The sequence below is a fragment of the Aedes aegypti genome, unplaced genomic scaffold, assembly GCF_002204515.2.
Source record: "Aedes aegypti strain LVP_AGWG unplaced genomic scaffold, AaegL5.0 Primary Assembly AGWG_AaegL5_hic_scaff_413_PBJ_arrow, whole genome shotgun sequence".
In the NCBI taxonomy this organism is placed as follows: Eukaryota; Metazoa; Arthropoda; class Insecta; order Diptera; family Culicidae; genus Aedes; species Aedes aegypti.
The window spans coordinates 32,139-50,748 of record NW_018736081.1 but is presented as its reverse complement, the minus strand read 5'-3'; the positions used below and the strand labels follow the sequence as shown (position 1 = coordinate 50,748).

At 35.3% G+C, this 18,610-nt stretch overlaps 1 protein-coding gene across 1 annotated transcript in view; it reads left to right on the top strand.

The window, feature by feature from the left end:
* Window positions 1–14,545: 14,545 nt before the first annotated feature.
* LOC5571787 (angiotensin-converting enzyme) overlaps window positions 14,546–18,610 on the top strand; it is a gene marked incomplete at its 3' end in the record, with an annotated part of 31,150 nt that continues 27,085 nt past the window's right edge. The window contains 2 exon segments of the mRNA XM_001659866.2: window positions 14,546–14,684; window positions 14,904–15,039. Of these exon segments, the coding sequence (XP_001659916.2) occupies window positions 15,034–15,039 (6 nt within the window).

Below are 18,610 nucleotides of genomic sequence, written 5' to 3'. Positions count from 1 at the left end.
ATCCATGATAAAATCACGCCTAACCGGAATCCCGGGTTTATTCAATTACGCATTGCTTGCCAAACGAGTGTGTGAGCAATGAAGGTGTAATTAGTTTCGCTGGAAAACGATGTTCAGACATTATCTGCCACAGCTCATTTCTTTTCACTATACGTTTGCCACCTTGAAATCAATTAACAGATGGTGAGTCTGAAAGTTGTACTCCCGGAATTTATCTAGGATCATTTGCAAGGTAAACATCTGGTCTGTTGTCAAGCGGGCCTCACGAAAACTTACGAAACCTTCGCCGACAAAGGACTCCTCTGTTAAACAGGATGCAACAAAGGCCTCTGTCTGTTAAACAGGATGCGCTACAGTATTTTGTACGTCGAATTGAGCAGGGTAATTCCCCTGTGCCCTGTTTTGTTGATCGGGCGTATGAGGAAATCCAAGCTGGCGGGCATTTCTTCGTCCTTCCATACCTTCAGAAACACTCGTTGTCTGTCACTCTCTGACACTCTTTATCGAGCCAGTCATTCTGCCTTCATCGTTGACCAGTGCCAATTACTTCCCGCGCCGTTGTTACCACAGCTTCGTGGATAGGATCCCACAGGCTGTTGACTTCTCCAGAAACGTTGATTATTCCCAGGTAGCTGTAGAGCTACCTCATTAGACGGCAAGCATTCAATATTGTAGCGCAGCGTTCTGTTAGTTCAGGAACTCGTGACCCTGGATAATCAAGCCCAATTTTTAGCTACAACGAGATAATGATCCGAGTCGATATTAAGGCCTCGGAAGGTCTTGACATCCATGACATCTGAGAAATATCGCCCTTCAACAAATACATGGTCTTTTTGGGAGCAGGCATCGCCACTCGGGTGTCACTTGGTGTGTTTGAGTGCTAAAATGGTAAAAACTCATTCTATTACTTAAAATCCAAGATGGCCGCCAGAACTTTTCACTCAAAATAATACTCCTATTCTTAACTCGACTTGAAGAAAAAACCAACGACTGAAAACATGTTTCACAGTTTTGAATCAACGCTTCAGGGAGTACGGTTGACATTTTATTTCCTACGGACGGAAACAAATATGATTGAGCATATTATAGTTGATTGAGATGCTGCACAGATTTATGACTCACGTATGTAAAATGTGTTCTGCGTAATTGAAACTCTGTTTGATGAGATATTCCTGTTTTAATCTAACTCTGATCCATATCTGTGTGTTATCCATAAATGTGGGGTGACTGTAAACGAAAACTTTTAAATTTTATGAATGATGAAACGGGGACAACCGTACCGTTTCATTTTAGGGGATAGGTAAGATCGTTGGGAGTGACTTTGCTAAGAACGTTAGTGCACACTTCATTTTTAAGGTACCGCGGGGCAAGTGGGAACGAAAAAAGATAGTTCAAACAAATTCCTCAATAAAATTTTCAAATGTCAATATTTTTCAAATCCAACAACACAATCACGTTTTGGCAACATATTTGCTGGTGTGTGTATGAAACTAATCGAATAATTTCGAAATTGTAAAAACCTTGGAAGAAAGTTTTAGAATGAGCCAATGGACGCAGTTACCTCGCTAAGCGGGTCAAGTGGGACACATCCAGTTTCATGCGTCAATCCACATCAGTAAGTCAACCATTACAATAATAAGGTTGATAAGTCATAGATTATTAATTTTAAGTACATATTTGATGTACATAAGCTATCAACCATAAAATACGTTACGTTTTAGGAAGAAACCCTTTATTTAATAGTATGTCACGTCACATTTTATATTAACTGAAAATTCCTCAATAAAAGCATAAAAAAGAATTAAACATGTTTAAAATATATCATTTATTTGTTGTTTATTAAAATGTAGCACATAAACAATCAATAATTGACGAAATTATAAATATGTTTTGTTATTATTTATATGCATATGTTTTCCATCACTACTTAATTTGGTAGAAGTAACAAAAAAAGTTCAAATAACATAGAAAAGTAATCGTTCTCACGATGCATTTAAAATTTCCGCTGTGTGTTTGTTCAATTTTGAAGTCGTATTTCAAAAAAAAAAAAATAATTAAAAAATAAAGAATAACAACACTTTTCTTCTCCCTCTTATACAATTACGTAATTTAAGGTTGATCTTTTTCGATAAAAATCATTTGTTTGAATGTTTTAGTGCTACTCTCTAGCAAAATGTATGAAACGTGTACGAAAAGTTTTGATTCTGGTTTTTGTTTTGATAGGTCCCACTTACCCCAGGTACAAATATATTTTGGAGTAAGATAGACCATCGAAAATTTCATATGAAATGAAAACAAAATACTGGTTTATCGTTAGCTGCTTGTAATAATACTTAAAATTATAGCTTACTGATGGAAATTTGATTTTACACATTTATTTTTTGCGAGTCAATGCAAGACGTGAAACGTGTCACAATTTGTCATGCAAGCTGAAAATGGCGCTGAACTGACAACTGTTACATGAACCACATGGTAATAAAAATAACAATATGTTCAGTACTAAATACAATCCTTGTCATTGTATCTTCAACTTTCTAGAAGAATACCCTCATGAAAAACTTTTCCTAGTTGAGCTATGACGAAACGCCCCACTTACCCCGGATTCTCACTTGCCCCGGGGTACCTTATACGTTTTCCATTCCCTGGAATGGGGCATAGTTATTCGGGCCTTATGTCCTAGCGTTAGTGCCTTGGATTAAGCGCCATTAAAAGCTCTCTGCAACGAAAAGAAAACTATCCCACTAATTTAAATCTTTTTTCGAACGAAACTCACGGATTTCAATTCAGATTTTTACGCTAGCTTGCCATAAATTTTGAATCACCCCCTTCTGACGTTTCTTGCCAACACTGTAATTTATTTATAGTTCAAGCAAAGCAAGCTTCGTGATTTAGTTTGTTGACTTTGTGTTTGTTTCAGAAGTTTTCACATTTGTATTCAAGAAATCCAGATAGGATAATTCGTTTTCATTTACCTAATGTTTTTCTTTTCTTTTTAGGTTTAGAAGCTTAAGAAACTACAGTTTAAACCAGCTAACCTAGGCGTACTGAAGGACAGACGAAATCCATATTTAAATAAAAAAACAGTTTTCATGAGATCATTTCAACGAAATACATTGAGCTCCATTGAATAATACGACGCTAGTAGAATAATTGCTGTGGCAAAATAGATCGAAAACCATTCAAATGCTACCATATATGACCAAAACTAAGCTCAAGATTTAAGTTTATTAGTAGTCACTATTGTAGTGATACATTAATTGAAAACTTCTGATAATTATATAATGTGTGATGACCGTATTGGCCAACGTTTAATTTGGTTAAAATGTTTCCAAAAAGTTCAATTCTGAACTTGTTTTTTTACCTGTATTTGAACAAGTGTCATCCAAGACATATGAAAGGCAACATAAATCCGAATCAATTACCCTTAACTTCGATTTGTTTTTATTTTTGTTTGCACCTAAATCAGAATAAATGAAAAATGACTATAAATACGTTTACTGTGCATATAATATTCGTTTCGTTAAGGACAAATGTAATGCCTCCAATTTAAGGCTAAGAAGCCCGTCATTCGTTTTGACAACAATGATGACTTTTCAGCTTGCTCTTCAAAGTGATAAAACTCAGTCTTGATAGTTTATGTTGATTTGAAAAAGTATCACTGTACGCGCTAACATGCATAAAGTATGCTGATACTTTTTCAGCTGTGTCAGTGCAAAACCAACTGATTTTCTTTGATTCGAAATCGTGAGATGAATAGGCAACAATCATCAACGACGCGTACAAATTTCAATGACGGCCTACTTCGCCTTAAAGAAATTTGGAGTCAGGAAATCTAATGTTCGCCTTGCCAAAAAAGGCGATTTTTTTTAAGTTGAGGAAGATCAATTTAGTTGTAATTCTTCAAACTTTTCCAAAATCAAGGGGAAATTTATATGCAGATGAGCGGCTGCATGAAAAAGGGCAGAAAAAGTCACTGCAAGAGCTCATATTGATCTTTTTTCCAAGGATTATTACTGGACTAACAGTGAATTGTCATCAGTTTATTTATTCCTGTACCTGTTAACAAAGAATTGCTCTGATTGTGTACCTAAAATAAAACAAAAGAAATTAAGTCAAATGAAATATAGTTATTTAAATACGAGATTGAATTATATGGTGAAAATTCTTGACAGCTGATTCAACGAACACAAATCACTGCCTACTAAACCTTGCAATAAAATATGTAGGTATGAAATGTCAAATTTGAATCACTCCCTATTGTTTTATAGTCAGCGTAAAAAGCTGGATAGTTAAACTGCTAAGGACAGCAAAGTTTTCCTTATATTCTCCGTACGCTCAAAGTTTATACTATAAACCTGGGAGGGAGAAACCAATACAAAACATATGTACGTTAGAGTGAGCCGAGATTCTGCTGCCACAAACACGATGAATGCGCGTAACTGATCAAAAAATATATGTGAATTTCATCAAAGGTGGCACAAATCGAATAAAAATCAATTCATGCATATATGAAAGCAATGTCACTTTTACTCTGATTAAATATAAAGCAGTGAAATACCGTGTGGGACCGAAATCCATTTACTCTGATAAGGTTGGATCAAAATCCGCACACCCGTGATTCGAAATCCGTACAGCTGCCAAAAATTCAAAACTTGAATGCTAAAGACGTCAACTGCCGTTCTACGCATATTTTTCCTGTGGTCCATAAGGTTTACATAGAACATGGGACAAGTAGGCGTAGAAGGGCAGTTAATTTTATCTTAGTCTTTTTATTCTAAGTCAAACTTCAAAATGATGCTTCCAGTAGCATATTCTGAACCATTAGACGCACTGACCACTCTATAGTAGGTTCCAGATGCCCGGGCGGAAGTGGTCAATTAGGAACATATTTGGAACCATATCAATATGGGGATTGATGCCTAAGATTTTTGAAAGTGATACCGTTTTGATTCATATTACGGACACTTAAGCCCAATTCGAGGTGTGAACCATCTAAAAGCATATAACATAAATCAATCCATAAGATATCTCTGCGTTATTATGCTATCAGAACACTTACCTCTCGAATGGTAGGAGAAGATTTGAAATTCCACAACTCCAATAAATTTAAATAAATATAATTGTGTGTCCTCGTCATGTTTCTGATTCCGGACACCACCTCACTTTTGCTTCATATTCCGGACGCTTTGATTCGAATTCCGGACAGCTTGTGAAATGCAAAGTTGTAAATGTTAAATCGTTAAATAAACACTACCATCTGTAGGACAAACGTCAAAACTAGTTGAGCATTGTAAATTTTCATGGTTTGCTATGTAAAAAGCTTGATAAAACGAGTCTCCAAATTGTGAGCTTATGAACGTCAAATTTTGAAACATTTCAATTGAAATCTTCCCCATACATACCGTTTTGATTCATATTACGGACAGCTTCAAATTCCGGACACTCTACTTTGTATGGGAAACATTTCACGCGAAATGTTTCAATTTTTGCTGTTCAAAAGTTTTCAATCTCAAGGCTTGTTTTAGTAAACTTTTTCCATAAATATCTTTGAAAATTTATAATGCCCAACTACCTTAGATGTCTTTTTTATGGTTTAACGATTTCAATTGATGATTTGACTGTTCCATTAATGATTATCATGAGCTGTCCGGAATTCGATTCAAAGTGTCCTGAATATGAGGCAAAAGTGAGGAATCGTCCGGAATAAGAATCATAAAAAGGCCACACATTTTGATTTATTTAAAATTAATTTATAATTCGAAAGTAAAGGGCTTCCGACGCTCGATAGCGCTAAGGAATCATACAGAATGATGTATTTTGTATGCTCTATGCTGGGTTATATTTCCCTGAGTCCTTAAGTGGCCGTAATATGAATCAAAACGGTATTTGAGTGTCCGGAATTTGAAGCTGTCCGGAATTTCGGTAGGTGGATAGGTAGGTAGGTTCCAGATGTTCTGAAGGATGCGGTCAAATCAAAACATGTCCGGGAGTAACTTCAATATGGACATCAAATATTAAGCTTATCGAAGGTGATGCTTTCAAAAGCACTTCCAGAACCACCAGCTGCCATGACCACTCTAAAGTAGGTTCGAGGTACTCCGATGGTAGTGGCCAATTTAGCACATGTACGAAATCATATGAATTTGGGTAACAAAGTTCAATATTTATAAAATGTATGCTTCCGGAAGCAGTTTTAGAATCACCGTCTACGATGGACAGTAGGCTCCATGTGCCTTGGAGTATGTGGAGCATTTTCAGAATAAGATGTAATAACCACTCTTTAGTAGATTCCAGGGTCCCCTAGAGAAGCGGTCAATTCGGAACATGATCACATCTCCCGAGATACGTGTAACCTGCTTTACAGTGGTCTAGCGGTCGCTTGTTCTGAAAATGCTCCCGGGAGCTTTACCTTCAAAAATCTTGAAGTTTGACACCCATATAGATATGGTTCCAGACATGCCCCTAATAGGCCACTTCCCCCAGGGCACCTGGATCCTACTATACAGTGGTCCGTGCATTTAATGGTGCTAATTTTGAAGTTTGATGCCCACTTCGATATAGCTCCGGATAATATTTACATGATTGGAAATACAAACTTGACTGACCATATTTTCCAGAACCAGTTTTATAGAAATGGTCATAAATCTGAAGATTTCTAACGAATCTCAATGCGTTCACCGGCATTGAACTTTCCAATTAGTTCTAGTTTCAAGAAAAGTTGTAAACATCTAAACAACTTAACATCGCACAAAAATACAAGCGACAGAAAAAATGTCATTACAAGGGGGGAATCTGCAAACAGATCCCCTGAGAAGGCAGCTCAGGGAATGCGAGGAACCAACGACGATACGCTAAAACCAGCCTATGCACTGTGCTTGAGCAATTCTTTCACCAGCGAGTGACGAATCGATTAAGTTTTCAGCTTAAACGGATATTTGGTTCTCCAGATTCGTGCTCTTGAAAATTTGAGGCTTGGCTTTGATTCATCATCACCTTAAATACCTCGATGTTTTCAGAGTTCACTGGTTATTACTTGTTGCATCCAATTATGTAAAAAACTCAATTTCCGAAATTTGGTGCCAAAATTATTATTTGGAGATATTTAACTTTAAAGTTTACTATCTACGAGTAGATCGCGAATGACTCTTTTAAAATTTTGACCGCCAACAAATGACGAACAGGGTCCAATAAGTAACTCAAGATAGAATATTCAAGAAAATCATCATATATTTTCCATGTAATTAGATTTGATTTCAAATTAAGGGGCACTCAGTTCACTCTGGCTGAACAAAAATTGAAGAAAATGGTTTTCAGTACGGTATGGCAGAATATGTTTCAGGATTTCAAGAAATTCAAGAAAAAAATGAAGACGAATGGTTCATATCATCCCAATGCATATTGAAATGCATGTGACAAAAGTTTATGCACTACGAATGGAAAGGATTTTCCCATGAATTGGCCACAATTTAATGATGGGGAACTATATGAACAATAAATTAGTACAAGCCATCCTGAACGTATTCTATGTGTCTTTCCCTTGGTGGATTATTTATTTTAACAGAAATTATGTTGAATCAAAGCCCTCACGTGTTCAAAGATTCAAAAAACACCATAATAATGTATTTAAAAACTGTGACGATCGAAGAAAACCACGAATTTGTTCTGCCAGAGCGCACCAAGTTACTCGCATTTAGCGCACTTTGGCTGAACAAATTCATGAATCTTTATGTGAAGTGGGCACCAGGAATGGCACGAAATTCATCATTCCCGCTGTACATACATGCTTGTGCTCTTTGTTTTGAAATAGTCACACAAACTCAAAGTTGATTGATTTTTTTTGACTGTCTGTTATAACCCTATAGGGACAATGTAAGAAAAAAAACATGAATCGGGTTTTCGAACTCGTGTCTTTCGAGTGGTGATTTCGCGTGCTACCTCTCGGCCATTTCGAGCTGTTGAATCGAGAGCAAAAACCTCAATACAAATTATGCGCACTCTTATCAAAGAAGCTCGATGGCGAAAACGTCATTTTCTGAACAGCTAAAGCGCACCATCATGAATCCATCAACATATTATATAAAAAGCAAAGGTGAGAGCAGAGCTGTTAAATGCCATGAACATCACGTGACTTTGACAATCGAATATTGCTAATATCATCCTTTCCTGTGGAAAATGTCATCGGGAAATGTTTTTCCCGATGCATGCCCCGGGCCCCCCGAGATGTGAAAAAGTGAAACACAATTCAATTAATTTATTATTATTTTCTACATTGATGATTTTAAATTTAAAATACAAATCGGTTACGATTTCTAACATATGTATTGACATGAGATTATATTATTTTAAAGTAAGTATAAAATTCAATCGCATAAAACTGAATTTTCCAGTTTCAATGGAAACACTGAAATTCGCTGATAAAAATCGTCAAAGTGAATTTATTATTATCGTCAATCAAAGTAGACTACATGTTAATACTTAAATCTATATACTGCTATATCTTACAGAGTTGAAGTATATTCTTAGGTTACTACGCGACATTGTTAAGTCTATTGTTTCGCAATGTTGATTATATAAACTCATCATTCGGTTTAGAGGAGAAAATTTTGCATAATTAGTACGACGGTGATTAATAAAAAACAAGTTACGATTCCTCAATTGCCGGGAAGGAGTATAAAAATTTAAACTGTTTAATAGGTTAGGAGAATCAATACGATGCGAAACAATATCGTTCACGAATGAAACCATAGCGAATTCGCGGCGCTTTTTCAATGTCTGAATATCAATGAGCATGCATCTTGATTCATAAGATGGAAGAGGGAAGGATGTCCAGCCCAATTTACGAAGAGCATATAACAGAAATTGCTTTTGAACTGATTCAAGACGTTCTTCATGCGTCTTCATAAAAGGAGACCATACAATACTACAATACTCTAATATAGACCTCACGTAAGCGACGTACAAAGTTTTAATAGTGTATGGATCATTAAAGTTAGAACCAAAGCGTTTGATAAAACCAAGCATATTTGTTGCTTTATGTATAATGGTGTTGTAATGATCGATAAAAGTGAGTTTTGAGTCTAAAATTACGCCTAAATCTCTGACCCTATCGCATTTTTCAACGATTTGATTTCCTAAAACTACAGTTGTTTCTTCTGTGTTTCGCTTTCTGCTAAAAGTAATTAAATTACATTTTTTAACATTTAACTGAAGTAGGCTTTTACTACACCATTCATCAAAAATAGATATTTCACTCAGATAGATGTCAATGTCGTTAGCATACTTGATTTCCATGAATAACTTCATATCGTCGGCATAGATAAGAATATTTATATGCTTAAGAATGTAGGAAATATCATTTACATATAATATGAAAAGAAGAGGTCCTAGATGTGAGCCTTGAGGAACTCCTGATGTAACTTGGATAGGATTCGATTTTTTACCATTATATCTCACTATTTGTTGCCGATTTGTTAAATATGATTGTATCCAGTTTAAAGATGGTTTATCAAATCCTATTTTTTCTAACTTGAAGAGTAACATAGAGATATCAATGCGGTCAAATGCTTTGCTGAAATCAGTATACAGAGCCTCTACATAGTTACCATTGTCCATAGCATTCAAAGTATAATTGGTGAATTCTAGTAAATTTGTAGAAGTGGAACGGCCTTTAAAAAATCCATGTTGTGCATTTGTAATTCTGTTCCTTAATTGCCCAAACAATTTTCTATTAACAATGGATTCAAAGAGCTAGTAATATAAGCTAGTAACCCAAGTAATATCGAAAACTTTAAAACTTTTCTTGGGTTATTACACAGCCAACTGTCATCAAAATTACAGTTCTCTATGTCCTGGATGATCATTAAAAGACTAAGATCCTAAGTAATTCATACATTTTTTTTATTTTATTATCAGGGTACTGAAGCTGCTATACTATCAAACACATTTAAAATTCTAAAGGCAACTCGATATTTATATTTTCTACTGTAGTCTTGTGTGGTTTTGATAATTTCGTATTAATGTTTTCATGGTTTTGTTCAAATACTACATTATTTAAACTTAATTATATTTTGACTGGTCCCTATATTACTAGCCCAAGGTAATTTTGCTATGGTCAGGTCATTGTACAATTTCTGGTCGAGGACTATTTACAGAGATTATAACTGTTGTCAATATCTGGGATATAAAAATTATGAAGCAAGGGACTAAGGCATGAGCCTTGCCCGGATAAAAAATACAATACAAAAACAATATAACGTATTGTAACAGTACCATTCAATTTATTGGAAATACAATACAGTATATTGTAAAGTGACAATAGAATTACAGTACAATATATTGTTTTGAACAGTTCACTGTATGGTATATGAGATTTTTCCAATATAATGTATGGGTGGTTAAGTATCGTAACAATACAAATATAGATATTTTCTCATACACACATTTTGAAAATACAATACGATATATTGTTCATGTATTGTCTTGATTAGCAACTCGTGTATTGTTGTACAATACAAAAACAATTCAACGAAATGTATTTCAATTAGTGGTGAAAAGCATAGAATATGAATTTTGAATGGATTGTCCCCCAACTTACCGGATATTCGTGCCAACAGTAGTAAATAATTTAACTCCTATAGAAGTAAAGATATTTATCATGGTTGCATTCGTCGTTACAGCCAATGTCAAGTGACTTCTACAAAACTACTTATTTTTAGTTTTTGAATATTTTTCACCCAACATTTCTTGCTTTCTGAACTTGTTTTGTTTACTTCTTTCAGACAAGCTACACAGAAAAAAGCAACAGTTGTTTTACGCGAAAATAGGAATTTGACCAAAATTGTAAGGTATAAAACAAATAAAAAACAATACAGTGTTCTCTTACAATATATTATATTGTTTTTGAATTGTATATTCAAACAAGACTAATGTTGCTTCGACATTCAATTACTATACGCTGTATTGTATCCAATACGTTATATTGTACATTAATGGTTTATTCCATTCACTGAATGGTACGTTTTTATCCGGGTGGGGAAGGTTCTTATAGCTAATTCTGAAAGTTGTTAGTTGACCAAGAGTAAATCTCATGTGCTTTTCTGAAAGCAATTGCTTCCTGTCCGCAAAGACTAATGAGCAATTCTCGCTGAAACCAGGCCGCCATCGGCTCCCATCGTTAGAATTCCAATTTTATGTCACTGATCGCTAGTTTTCGATTAAACTCAAGGGTGGTCCTTTCTGTTTTCTCAAATTGGTGGACCCCTCGTACGCCAGCTAGCTGAACAGTTTGCGAACAAGCCCATTTTTTGATAAATCTTGGGTATTTCTTCACGGGATATGTCTCATATTTGGCTTGGCACACATAGCAAACTTAGTGGCATCGTATAGAGAAAGGACATAGCTTTCATTTAAACTTGAAAAAAATTGCCAGCTTGAATTAGAATTCCAATTTTATTTCACTGATCGGACATAAAATTGGAATTCTAACGATGGGAGCCGATGGCGGCCTGGTTTCAGCGAGAATTGCTCAATTGTATATCTGATCAAAGCGACGCTAGACAATCGTTTGTTACGTTTGTACCGTTACGAAAATAAAATTGATTTTTAAAAGCGTATTATTTAATCCAGTCGATATAGGATCATTTTTTTCTTCTAATAGTAAAGTTGGGAAATCAGAAATTTTCCACAAAATAAAATAAAATAGCTTATAGATTTGCTCATTGCTTCAATATCGATTGTGTTTCAATAAATAAATAAACAAAAAGTTAAATAAATGAAAATACCTACATCAAAATTTGAAAAAAAAAAAAAAAGTTTGATTGAGAACGATTCAGCCAAAATTCAATCTTATAATTTATTATGTACGTATTTTCAAGTATTTTATGCTGATAATTCATTTTGCTCAACCTTCATGATATGATGTGGGTACAGTCATATTCAAGTAATATTACATATTTCTAGTTTTCCGTTTATTTTATTTTCACTAAACTTTCCTGTACTGAACGTTTCCTGCTCATTTTGTATCAAGGGCTCTTCAAGAGATCTGACCCGGGCCCCCCTATCCCAAATCCGGCACTGCCGATGACCTTTATCAAATTACCATCGGTTGGCAATATATGATTATGCTATATTTCGCATGGAAGGGTGCTACAAGCTTTTCAATTTTTACAAAATTTTGACATTTAACAGCACTGGGTGAGAGTTTAGTGCATGTTGATATCATTTCTTCATACAAAAACACGATTTTTATATGAATGGTACTCGGTGCTGTGTGGCTGGACAAAATTTCATTGGAAATAGATCAGCACCACAGAAACAAGAGTTTAGTTTATATAGCCGTTTGCTAACATTACATGAAAAAATCCGTTGGTGTTGTTTGTGCAAGTTGTCCGGAATGGCCACTTTGCATTTTTGGAAGAATTTGAAAAAATGCTGTTTTGAATCAGAATATTTAATTATCTCCAATGACAAGTTTAGGTTTATGGTTCGCTCTGGTTGGATAGAATTTCAGTTTTACATATCCTGTCAGAGAAAAAAATTGAACTTACACAACAAAGGACTGTTTAAATCATTCGATATTTTTAATGTGGAAAGGTTATGATAATCTGAATCCTCTAGTGTAAATTACTCATTTTTGAAAAATTTGGCGCTTGGTGCGGTTTAGCAGAACCACGACCATGTGTCAAACAAAATAATTATTAATTTTAGACAAAAATCGTTGCAATCTTCTATTGCCACGATTGATGCGTTATATATTTAGCTTAAGTTAGGTTAAGTAAATTTAAAGCATTTTTTTTCTGTCTTATAAGCAAGTGAATTCAACACTTCTGTAAAAATTTCTAATTGCTATGGCAATTGAAATGTAATATGTTGTAACAAAATGTTAATGAAAGTCTTTTTTTTTTGTTGTACTAAATTAGGATGATAGTGTTGTCTATCACAGAATACCGAGATATAAGAAATGAATGTAATGTTTGGAATGATGCAAACAAAGAATTTAAAAAAAATGAAGGATGCGCACCCTCAGAGAATGAGGGGGTGACAATGTTTTTGATTTGCCATTCTACCCGGGCTTCAACTAGACAACTACCCCTTTAAAAGTTTTATGAATGCCGCATGTCCATGTTTAAAATGCTCCTGCATGAAACTAATATAAACAATAGGTTATTAATGCAAATGATTATGCCAAAAAACACCACACTTTTGCTGACATTTTTTGGATAAACTTTGAAAACCCATTATGCCCTCATTCGTGACTAACCCTAGATCGACGGCGTGGAATATAAATTCAGATGACCTTAAATTTAGCTATTTATTGCATTGAATGCAAATGATTTAAAACGTTGTTTTGTCAAGGTCCGCTCACAGACTAGTATCGATTATTCTGGTTGCTACTTAGAAGGAGCCCAACCATCACTCTCACTGGTCATTGGTTACCACTTGATGCCTAAATGCTGTTGATGGGTCCCACTTATGTACGATTACTTTAAGTGGTTTTTAACGGTGCATACCCTGCCACCACGGACAAACAGACGTAACACGTGGAACAAATTCAATGTGATTCAAATGTGATCATGTTGCACGAAATCCTGCTTTCTGTATCAAGGCCTACAGAAGGCGCGCCTCTGGATGTGAGGATTGTAGCATTGCGAGCATTGCTAAATGGAATTGGTCATTAAGTGAACCTTCTTCTTCTTCATTCTGGCGTTACGTTCCAATTGAGACAGAGCCTGCTTCTCAGTAAAGTGTTCTTTTGGGTACTTCCACAGTTATTAACTGAGAGCTTTATTTGGCATAATTGTTGCATGTGTATCGTAACGCAAGTTCCCAGTACGTTCAATGAGTAGTCGATGGAAATTTCATCAGTGTTACCTCCGTTTCCCTATGCCACCACTGTACAGCAATAGATGTTTCACTTGATCGACTGCAGCACTGCACCAGGTATGGATGGAATCGGATAAGCCCAAACATCGTTGCTGGCCGATAGTTATCGTTTGAGTCTTCAAACGAACGGATCAATTAGGTGGAACGATGGTGATGTGCTGCAACAAGCGAGTGATAGTAAGCCGTAGAAAAACTAATCCACGAAATGCAGATAGTGTTTATCCGGTGTAATTAAATGTGGCTCTCCAAGACCAGTGTAAGATGTGGAACCTGTGTAGTGAGTAGAGAGATTGTGCTTTACAAGTTGTCATTCGATTAACTTTGCACAAACACTTGATTGTTTTTCTTATCGTTCTTAAGTACCTACCCCGTTTAAGTGATGATACCTAAGAATTACAGGGGTATCAGTTGCCACTTGATTGCGGTTATGGGAGGCACTCGAACAAGAGTGATGAGGGTGTTATCAAAAAATACTCGTTGAGCTTACGTACTTCGAGCTTGGCGTTTTGGGAATTTACGATCCCAAGTCGCGGGTGTTAGTGAATGGATCTTCCTTATCGTGTACGGCTCGATGCACTTCACATTGACACACAAGTGGCAGATTTTAGGGTTCGGTTGACGTCCCCGGCCCAATCCAGCTTAGTGCAAAAAATACAAATATGACTAGAAGTTGAAAGTCATTAACCGTCAGTCAATCGGAGTTTGTTGAGGCGTAAAGGTGGTCGGTTGAATTGTTCAGTAAGCCACTCTAGGCTGGCTGGAGAAGTTATGTGATAGAAGAAGGCACCGGGCCAACAATAAGTGTAAGGAAAAAAAGTCGTGATAGAAGGCATCATCGACACGCGGCTTGCGTTCGTTCAGTTGGTGGGTTTTGGGAGGAGAAATTATGTGATTGAAATATTTAATAGAACCATTGTTGAATAATTTGTTTACGGCAAGCGTTCGTGTTTGTGCCGAGAGTGTGTTTTTCAATTGAAGAACGAAGAGAAGGAAGGAAGTTTAGTGAGAAGTTTTTTTTGCAGAGAATTCAGGTTCAGTGTTTGAAACCCTGTGAAGTAATCAAGCGTGTTAAAAATATCCGATGAGCTGAAGGTGTAAGAATTTTGTCTTGGACTGTAAAAGATTGGCAGGGAGATACGAAAAATACTTACGATGAGGGTAAGTACGATTTTGCTTGGTAATGATATGTGAAGATTAATCTTTATTGTTGTTTATTACTATAAAAGTACCCGTTAATAGTTTAGTAAATTAATCATACGTTGAATATTTTACTTTAAGATGGAGGTGCATCCAAGCCCAATCTCAAATTTTTAAGAGCATAAATCTGGAGAACCAAACATTCGCTTAAGCTGAAAACTTGATCGGTTGGTTACTTGCTAGTGCTGACCAATCGATCAACTTTCAGCTCAAACGGATGTTTGGTTTTCCAGATTTGTGGTCATGAAAATTTGAGGTTTAGCTTCGATTTATCTTCACGATAAATCAAAAGATTTCTTAAACTTCTAATCCTGTATACCGTGAATTCCGGTAAAATTGATCGCTAGGCTGAAATAGATCACCGCGTTACACTGTTTTATTTATTTGGCAATCTTCAGCATAACTCGCGATTGTAGCGTTGCTGAAGATACCCTTACTAATAGATCATAAAAAAAAAAACAATGTAACCTGTCATAAATAAACGTTGTTTGTCTTGATTATTGTCTAGTTGTGTTTTGTGAATTCATTTTGTTAAATAACGTTTATCTCTATGAAAATAGTGTGCCATCTCAAAATCATGTTCTGAGTGAAAATTAAATCTTTTATTTTAAACAAGAATTCGGACATGGTGTCAGCACTCAAGGAGGATGCTTATAATTTATCCTAAAAATTTGTACCAATTTGCTCACTTTGTTAAAAAATTGAATTTCTGTCAGATTTCAGCAAACTGGTGAGGAAATTGTCTACATTTGGATGTTTTCAGTAGTATTGTTCAAATTTAATTATTCGGATTCGGGAAGCCCAAAATAAGAAGAGGGACTGGAAGCATAACGGCCATGTTAAGAAAGAAAACGACTTTAGCTGAGCAACTCGCTGAAATCAGTCCGCCATTGGCACACATGGTTTGAATTTCAATTTTATGTCAGCCTATTTTTTGATAAATCTTAGGTATTTCTTTGCGATATATGTCTCATATTTCCATTGAAAATACCAACCTTATTGGGATCGTATAGAGAAAGGATATAGCTTTCATTTGAAGCTAAACAATTTTTGGCGGTCATTTTGAATTTTGACAGAAAATCCGTTTTTGCACTTTTAGCGCACCGTTCGTTTTGAATTCTGAGATTATAATTAGAAAGCTGAGAAAAAATGAGTAAGATAGGCTACAAAAACTAGGTGAGCAATGGCATTTACTTTATCAAATGAACGATTTTCTGAATCATGATCTACGATTTTGACGTATTTTGGCGAGTATAATCAATGCAATCATATTTTTTTGTTCAACAAAGTAACAAGTTTTCAATCGTTGGTGTTTCCTTTGAGTCGAGTGAAGAATAAGAGTATTAATTTAAGTGAAAAAATAGGCTGACATCTTGAATTTTCAAGCAATTTTGATTTTAAGTACAGTCGACTACAAAATCGAAGGAACAAATTTCTGTATTTCTAATACATAAATGATCGCCTTTGTAAGAAAGTAATATTATTTTGTTGATTGTACTCTACAAACTATTACTTGAAAACTTTTTTCGAAATGCTCGAAAAATCACATTATTTTGACTGACAATATTTTTTTTATTTCATGTTTTTCAACTTGTATTAGAGTATTTTTTCATCTCCAAACAAGAAATAGACCACGTTTCCCAAATAAAAAGGATTTTAAAATAAATATCGAGTTATAGCGAGAAATTTCCCTCAAACGTGACATCGACTAGTGGAAATATCGAGTTATAGAAATATCGACTTATGGAGAGCATGGAATGTATGGAAGTTTGAAGGGACCGAAAAAATCATCGACTTATAGAGTATATCGAGTTATAGAACTTCGAGTTGTGGAGAGTCGACTGTAGTACAATGAGATTTTTACCTGTTTATTTATTCTTTTTTTTATTTGGTCTTAAACCGTTGAGCGAAATGAACAATCAATTTAACAGCTGAGATAAGATAAGAATTATCCAACATGAAGAGCGCTAGGATGGTGAAACACAGACATACAGACGCAACACTAACGAAATTTCCATTGACCACTCATTAAGCAATTATTTTAAATTTGCTATGTTACTAACCTCACAACCAGAGACGCGCGCATCGTTTTTCTTCGTGCATGACATTTTACACTACCGCCATCTGCAGGTATTGTTGCATGAAACAGTATTTTGTGCAACATGCTCACTAGATCATAGGTTCCCAAACTTTTCGAGTAAGCGACCCACCTAGCCGTCTGGCATATTCCTCGCGACCCAATTAGGAATTAGTTTTCCGCAGAAAAACTTTCTTTGTTGGGCACAGTATCTGATCACTGACATGCACCAAGCGCGTGACAGATTTTACGATGTTGCTTACATCTCAATGTCACTGATTCTCGTTCAAATAATATTGTTCAAATCGCAATATTATGTTTCACCACAATACATTTATTATGGCAATAGAGTGCAAAGCTTCTTGTACACTTTGTTGATTCCCTTTGACATAAGCGGTTTTTCTAGGACCAATTTTCTGAAAATTTTCAATTAGAAACACTTTAATACAACGCATATCGTGGCCAAATATGAGTATGGTAGCTTTCAAAACAAACTTCCGGAGTGAATCAAAAGTGCCTAGAATAAGTTCCGGCTCCCTATAAATGAATTGCACATAGAAATTCAGGAATCACGAAAAAAAAGTTTTAGGTTTCTTAACTGGAATGTTATTCATTTTGCGTTATTATTATTGGTTTATCAATAACATTCAGCAAATTTGTCTGAGCTGATAATTTTAGTATTATTTAAGTGTGCTGTTATATTTAACAATAACTGAACTGCCAATATTTGTGATAAAATTTTTTGAACAAATGTTTCAAATTTCATTCTCGGTTAATTTTAGTGTATGTTTCAGGAGTTTAACACAGGAATGTAGTATATAAATTTCTATCAAAACTCCTTGTTTAGTAGTGTTGATGTGAAGCAGTTCACCATATTAAAAACCTTTTCCGATATGAGAAATGAGGCTTGTTATTTACCAAAATATTTCGACAGCAGAGTGTTTTATTATTGACAGTTTCCATATTCTAACATTTTTACAAGAAAATTCCAAATGCTGAAATAAATAAATGAGAACGATTTCAAATTATTTACCTCGATTTGAGGAAACCTTTGAAAATGTAGGAAAAAAATCTAAAAAAATAATACAAATCAAGATTTTTTTTTCGCAACCCACCAAAACCCAGCTCACGACCCCCCTGGGGTTCGGGAAACTATGCATTAGGTGATAATTGTGTAACCTGGGCGATGCGATTTTAAAGAAATTTGTTCAAAGTGTTATGTCTGCCTGTCTGTGGTAAAATATCATTCAACTGCTTAAAACGAAGATGGTGTCTAATTCCAAGATGGCTGCCACAATTTTAATATCAAAATTATACTCCTGAGTATTGGCGTTACGTCCACATTGGGACAAAGTCTGCTTGTAAGCCGTCCAATTTCTCTATTTTTCACATGTATGTTGGGTGGCAGTTAAACTTTATGGTTCAAAAAAACAAGAATATATTTAGCTCAAAAAC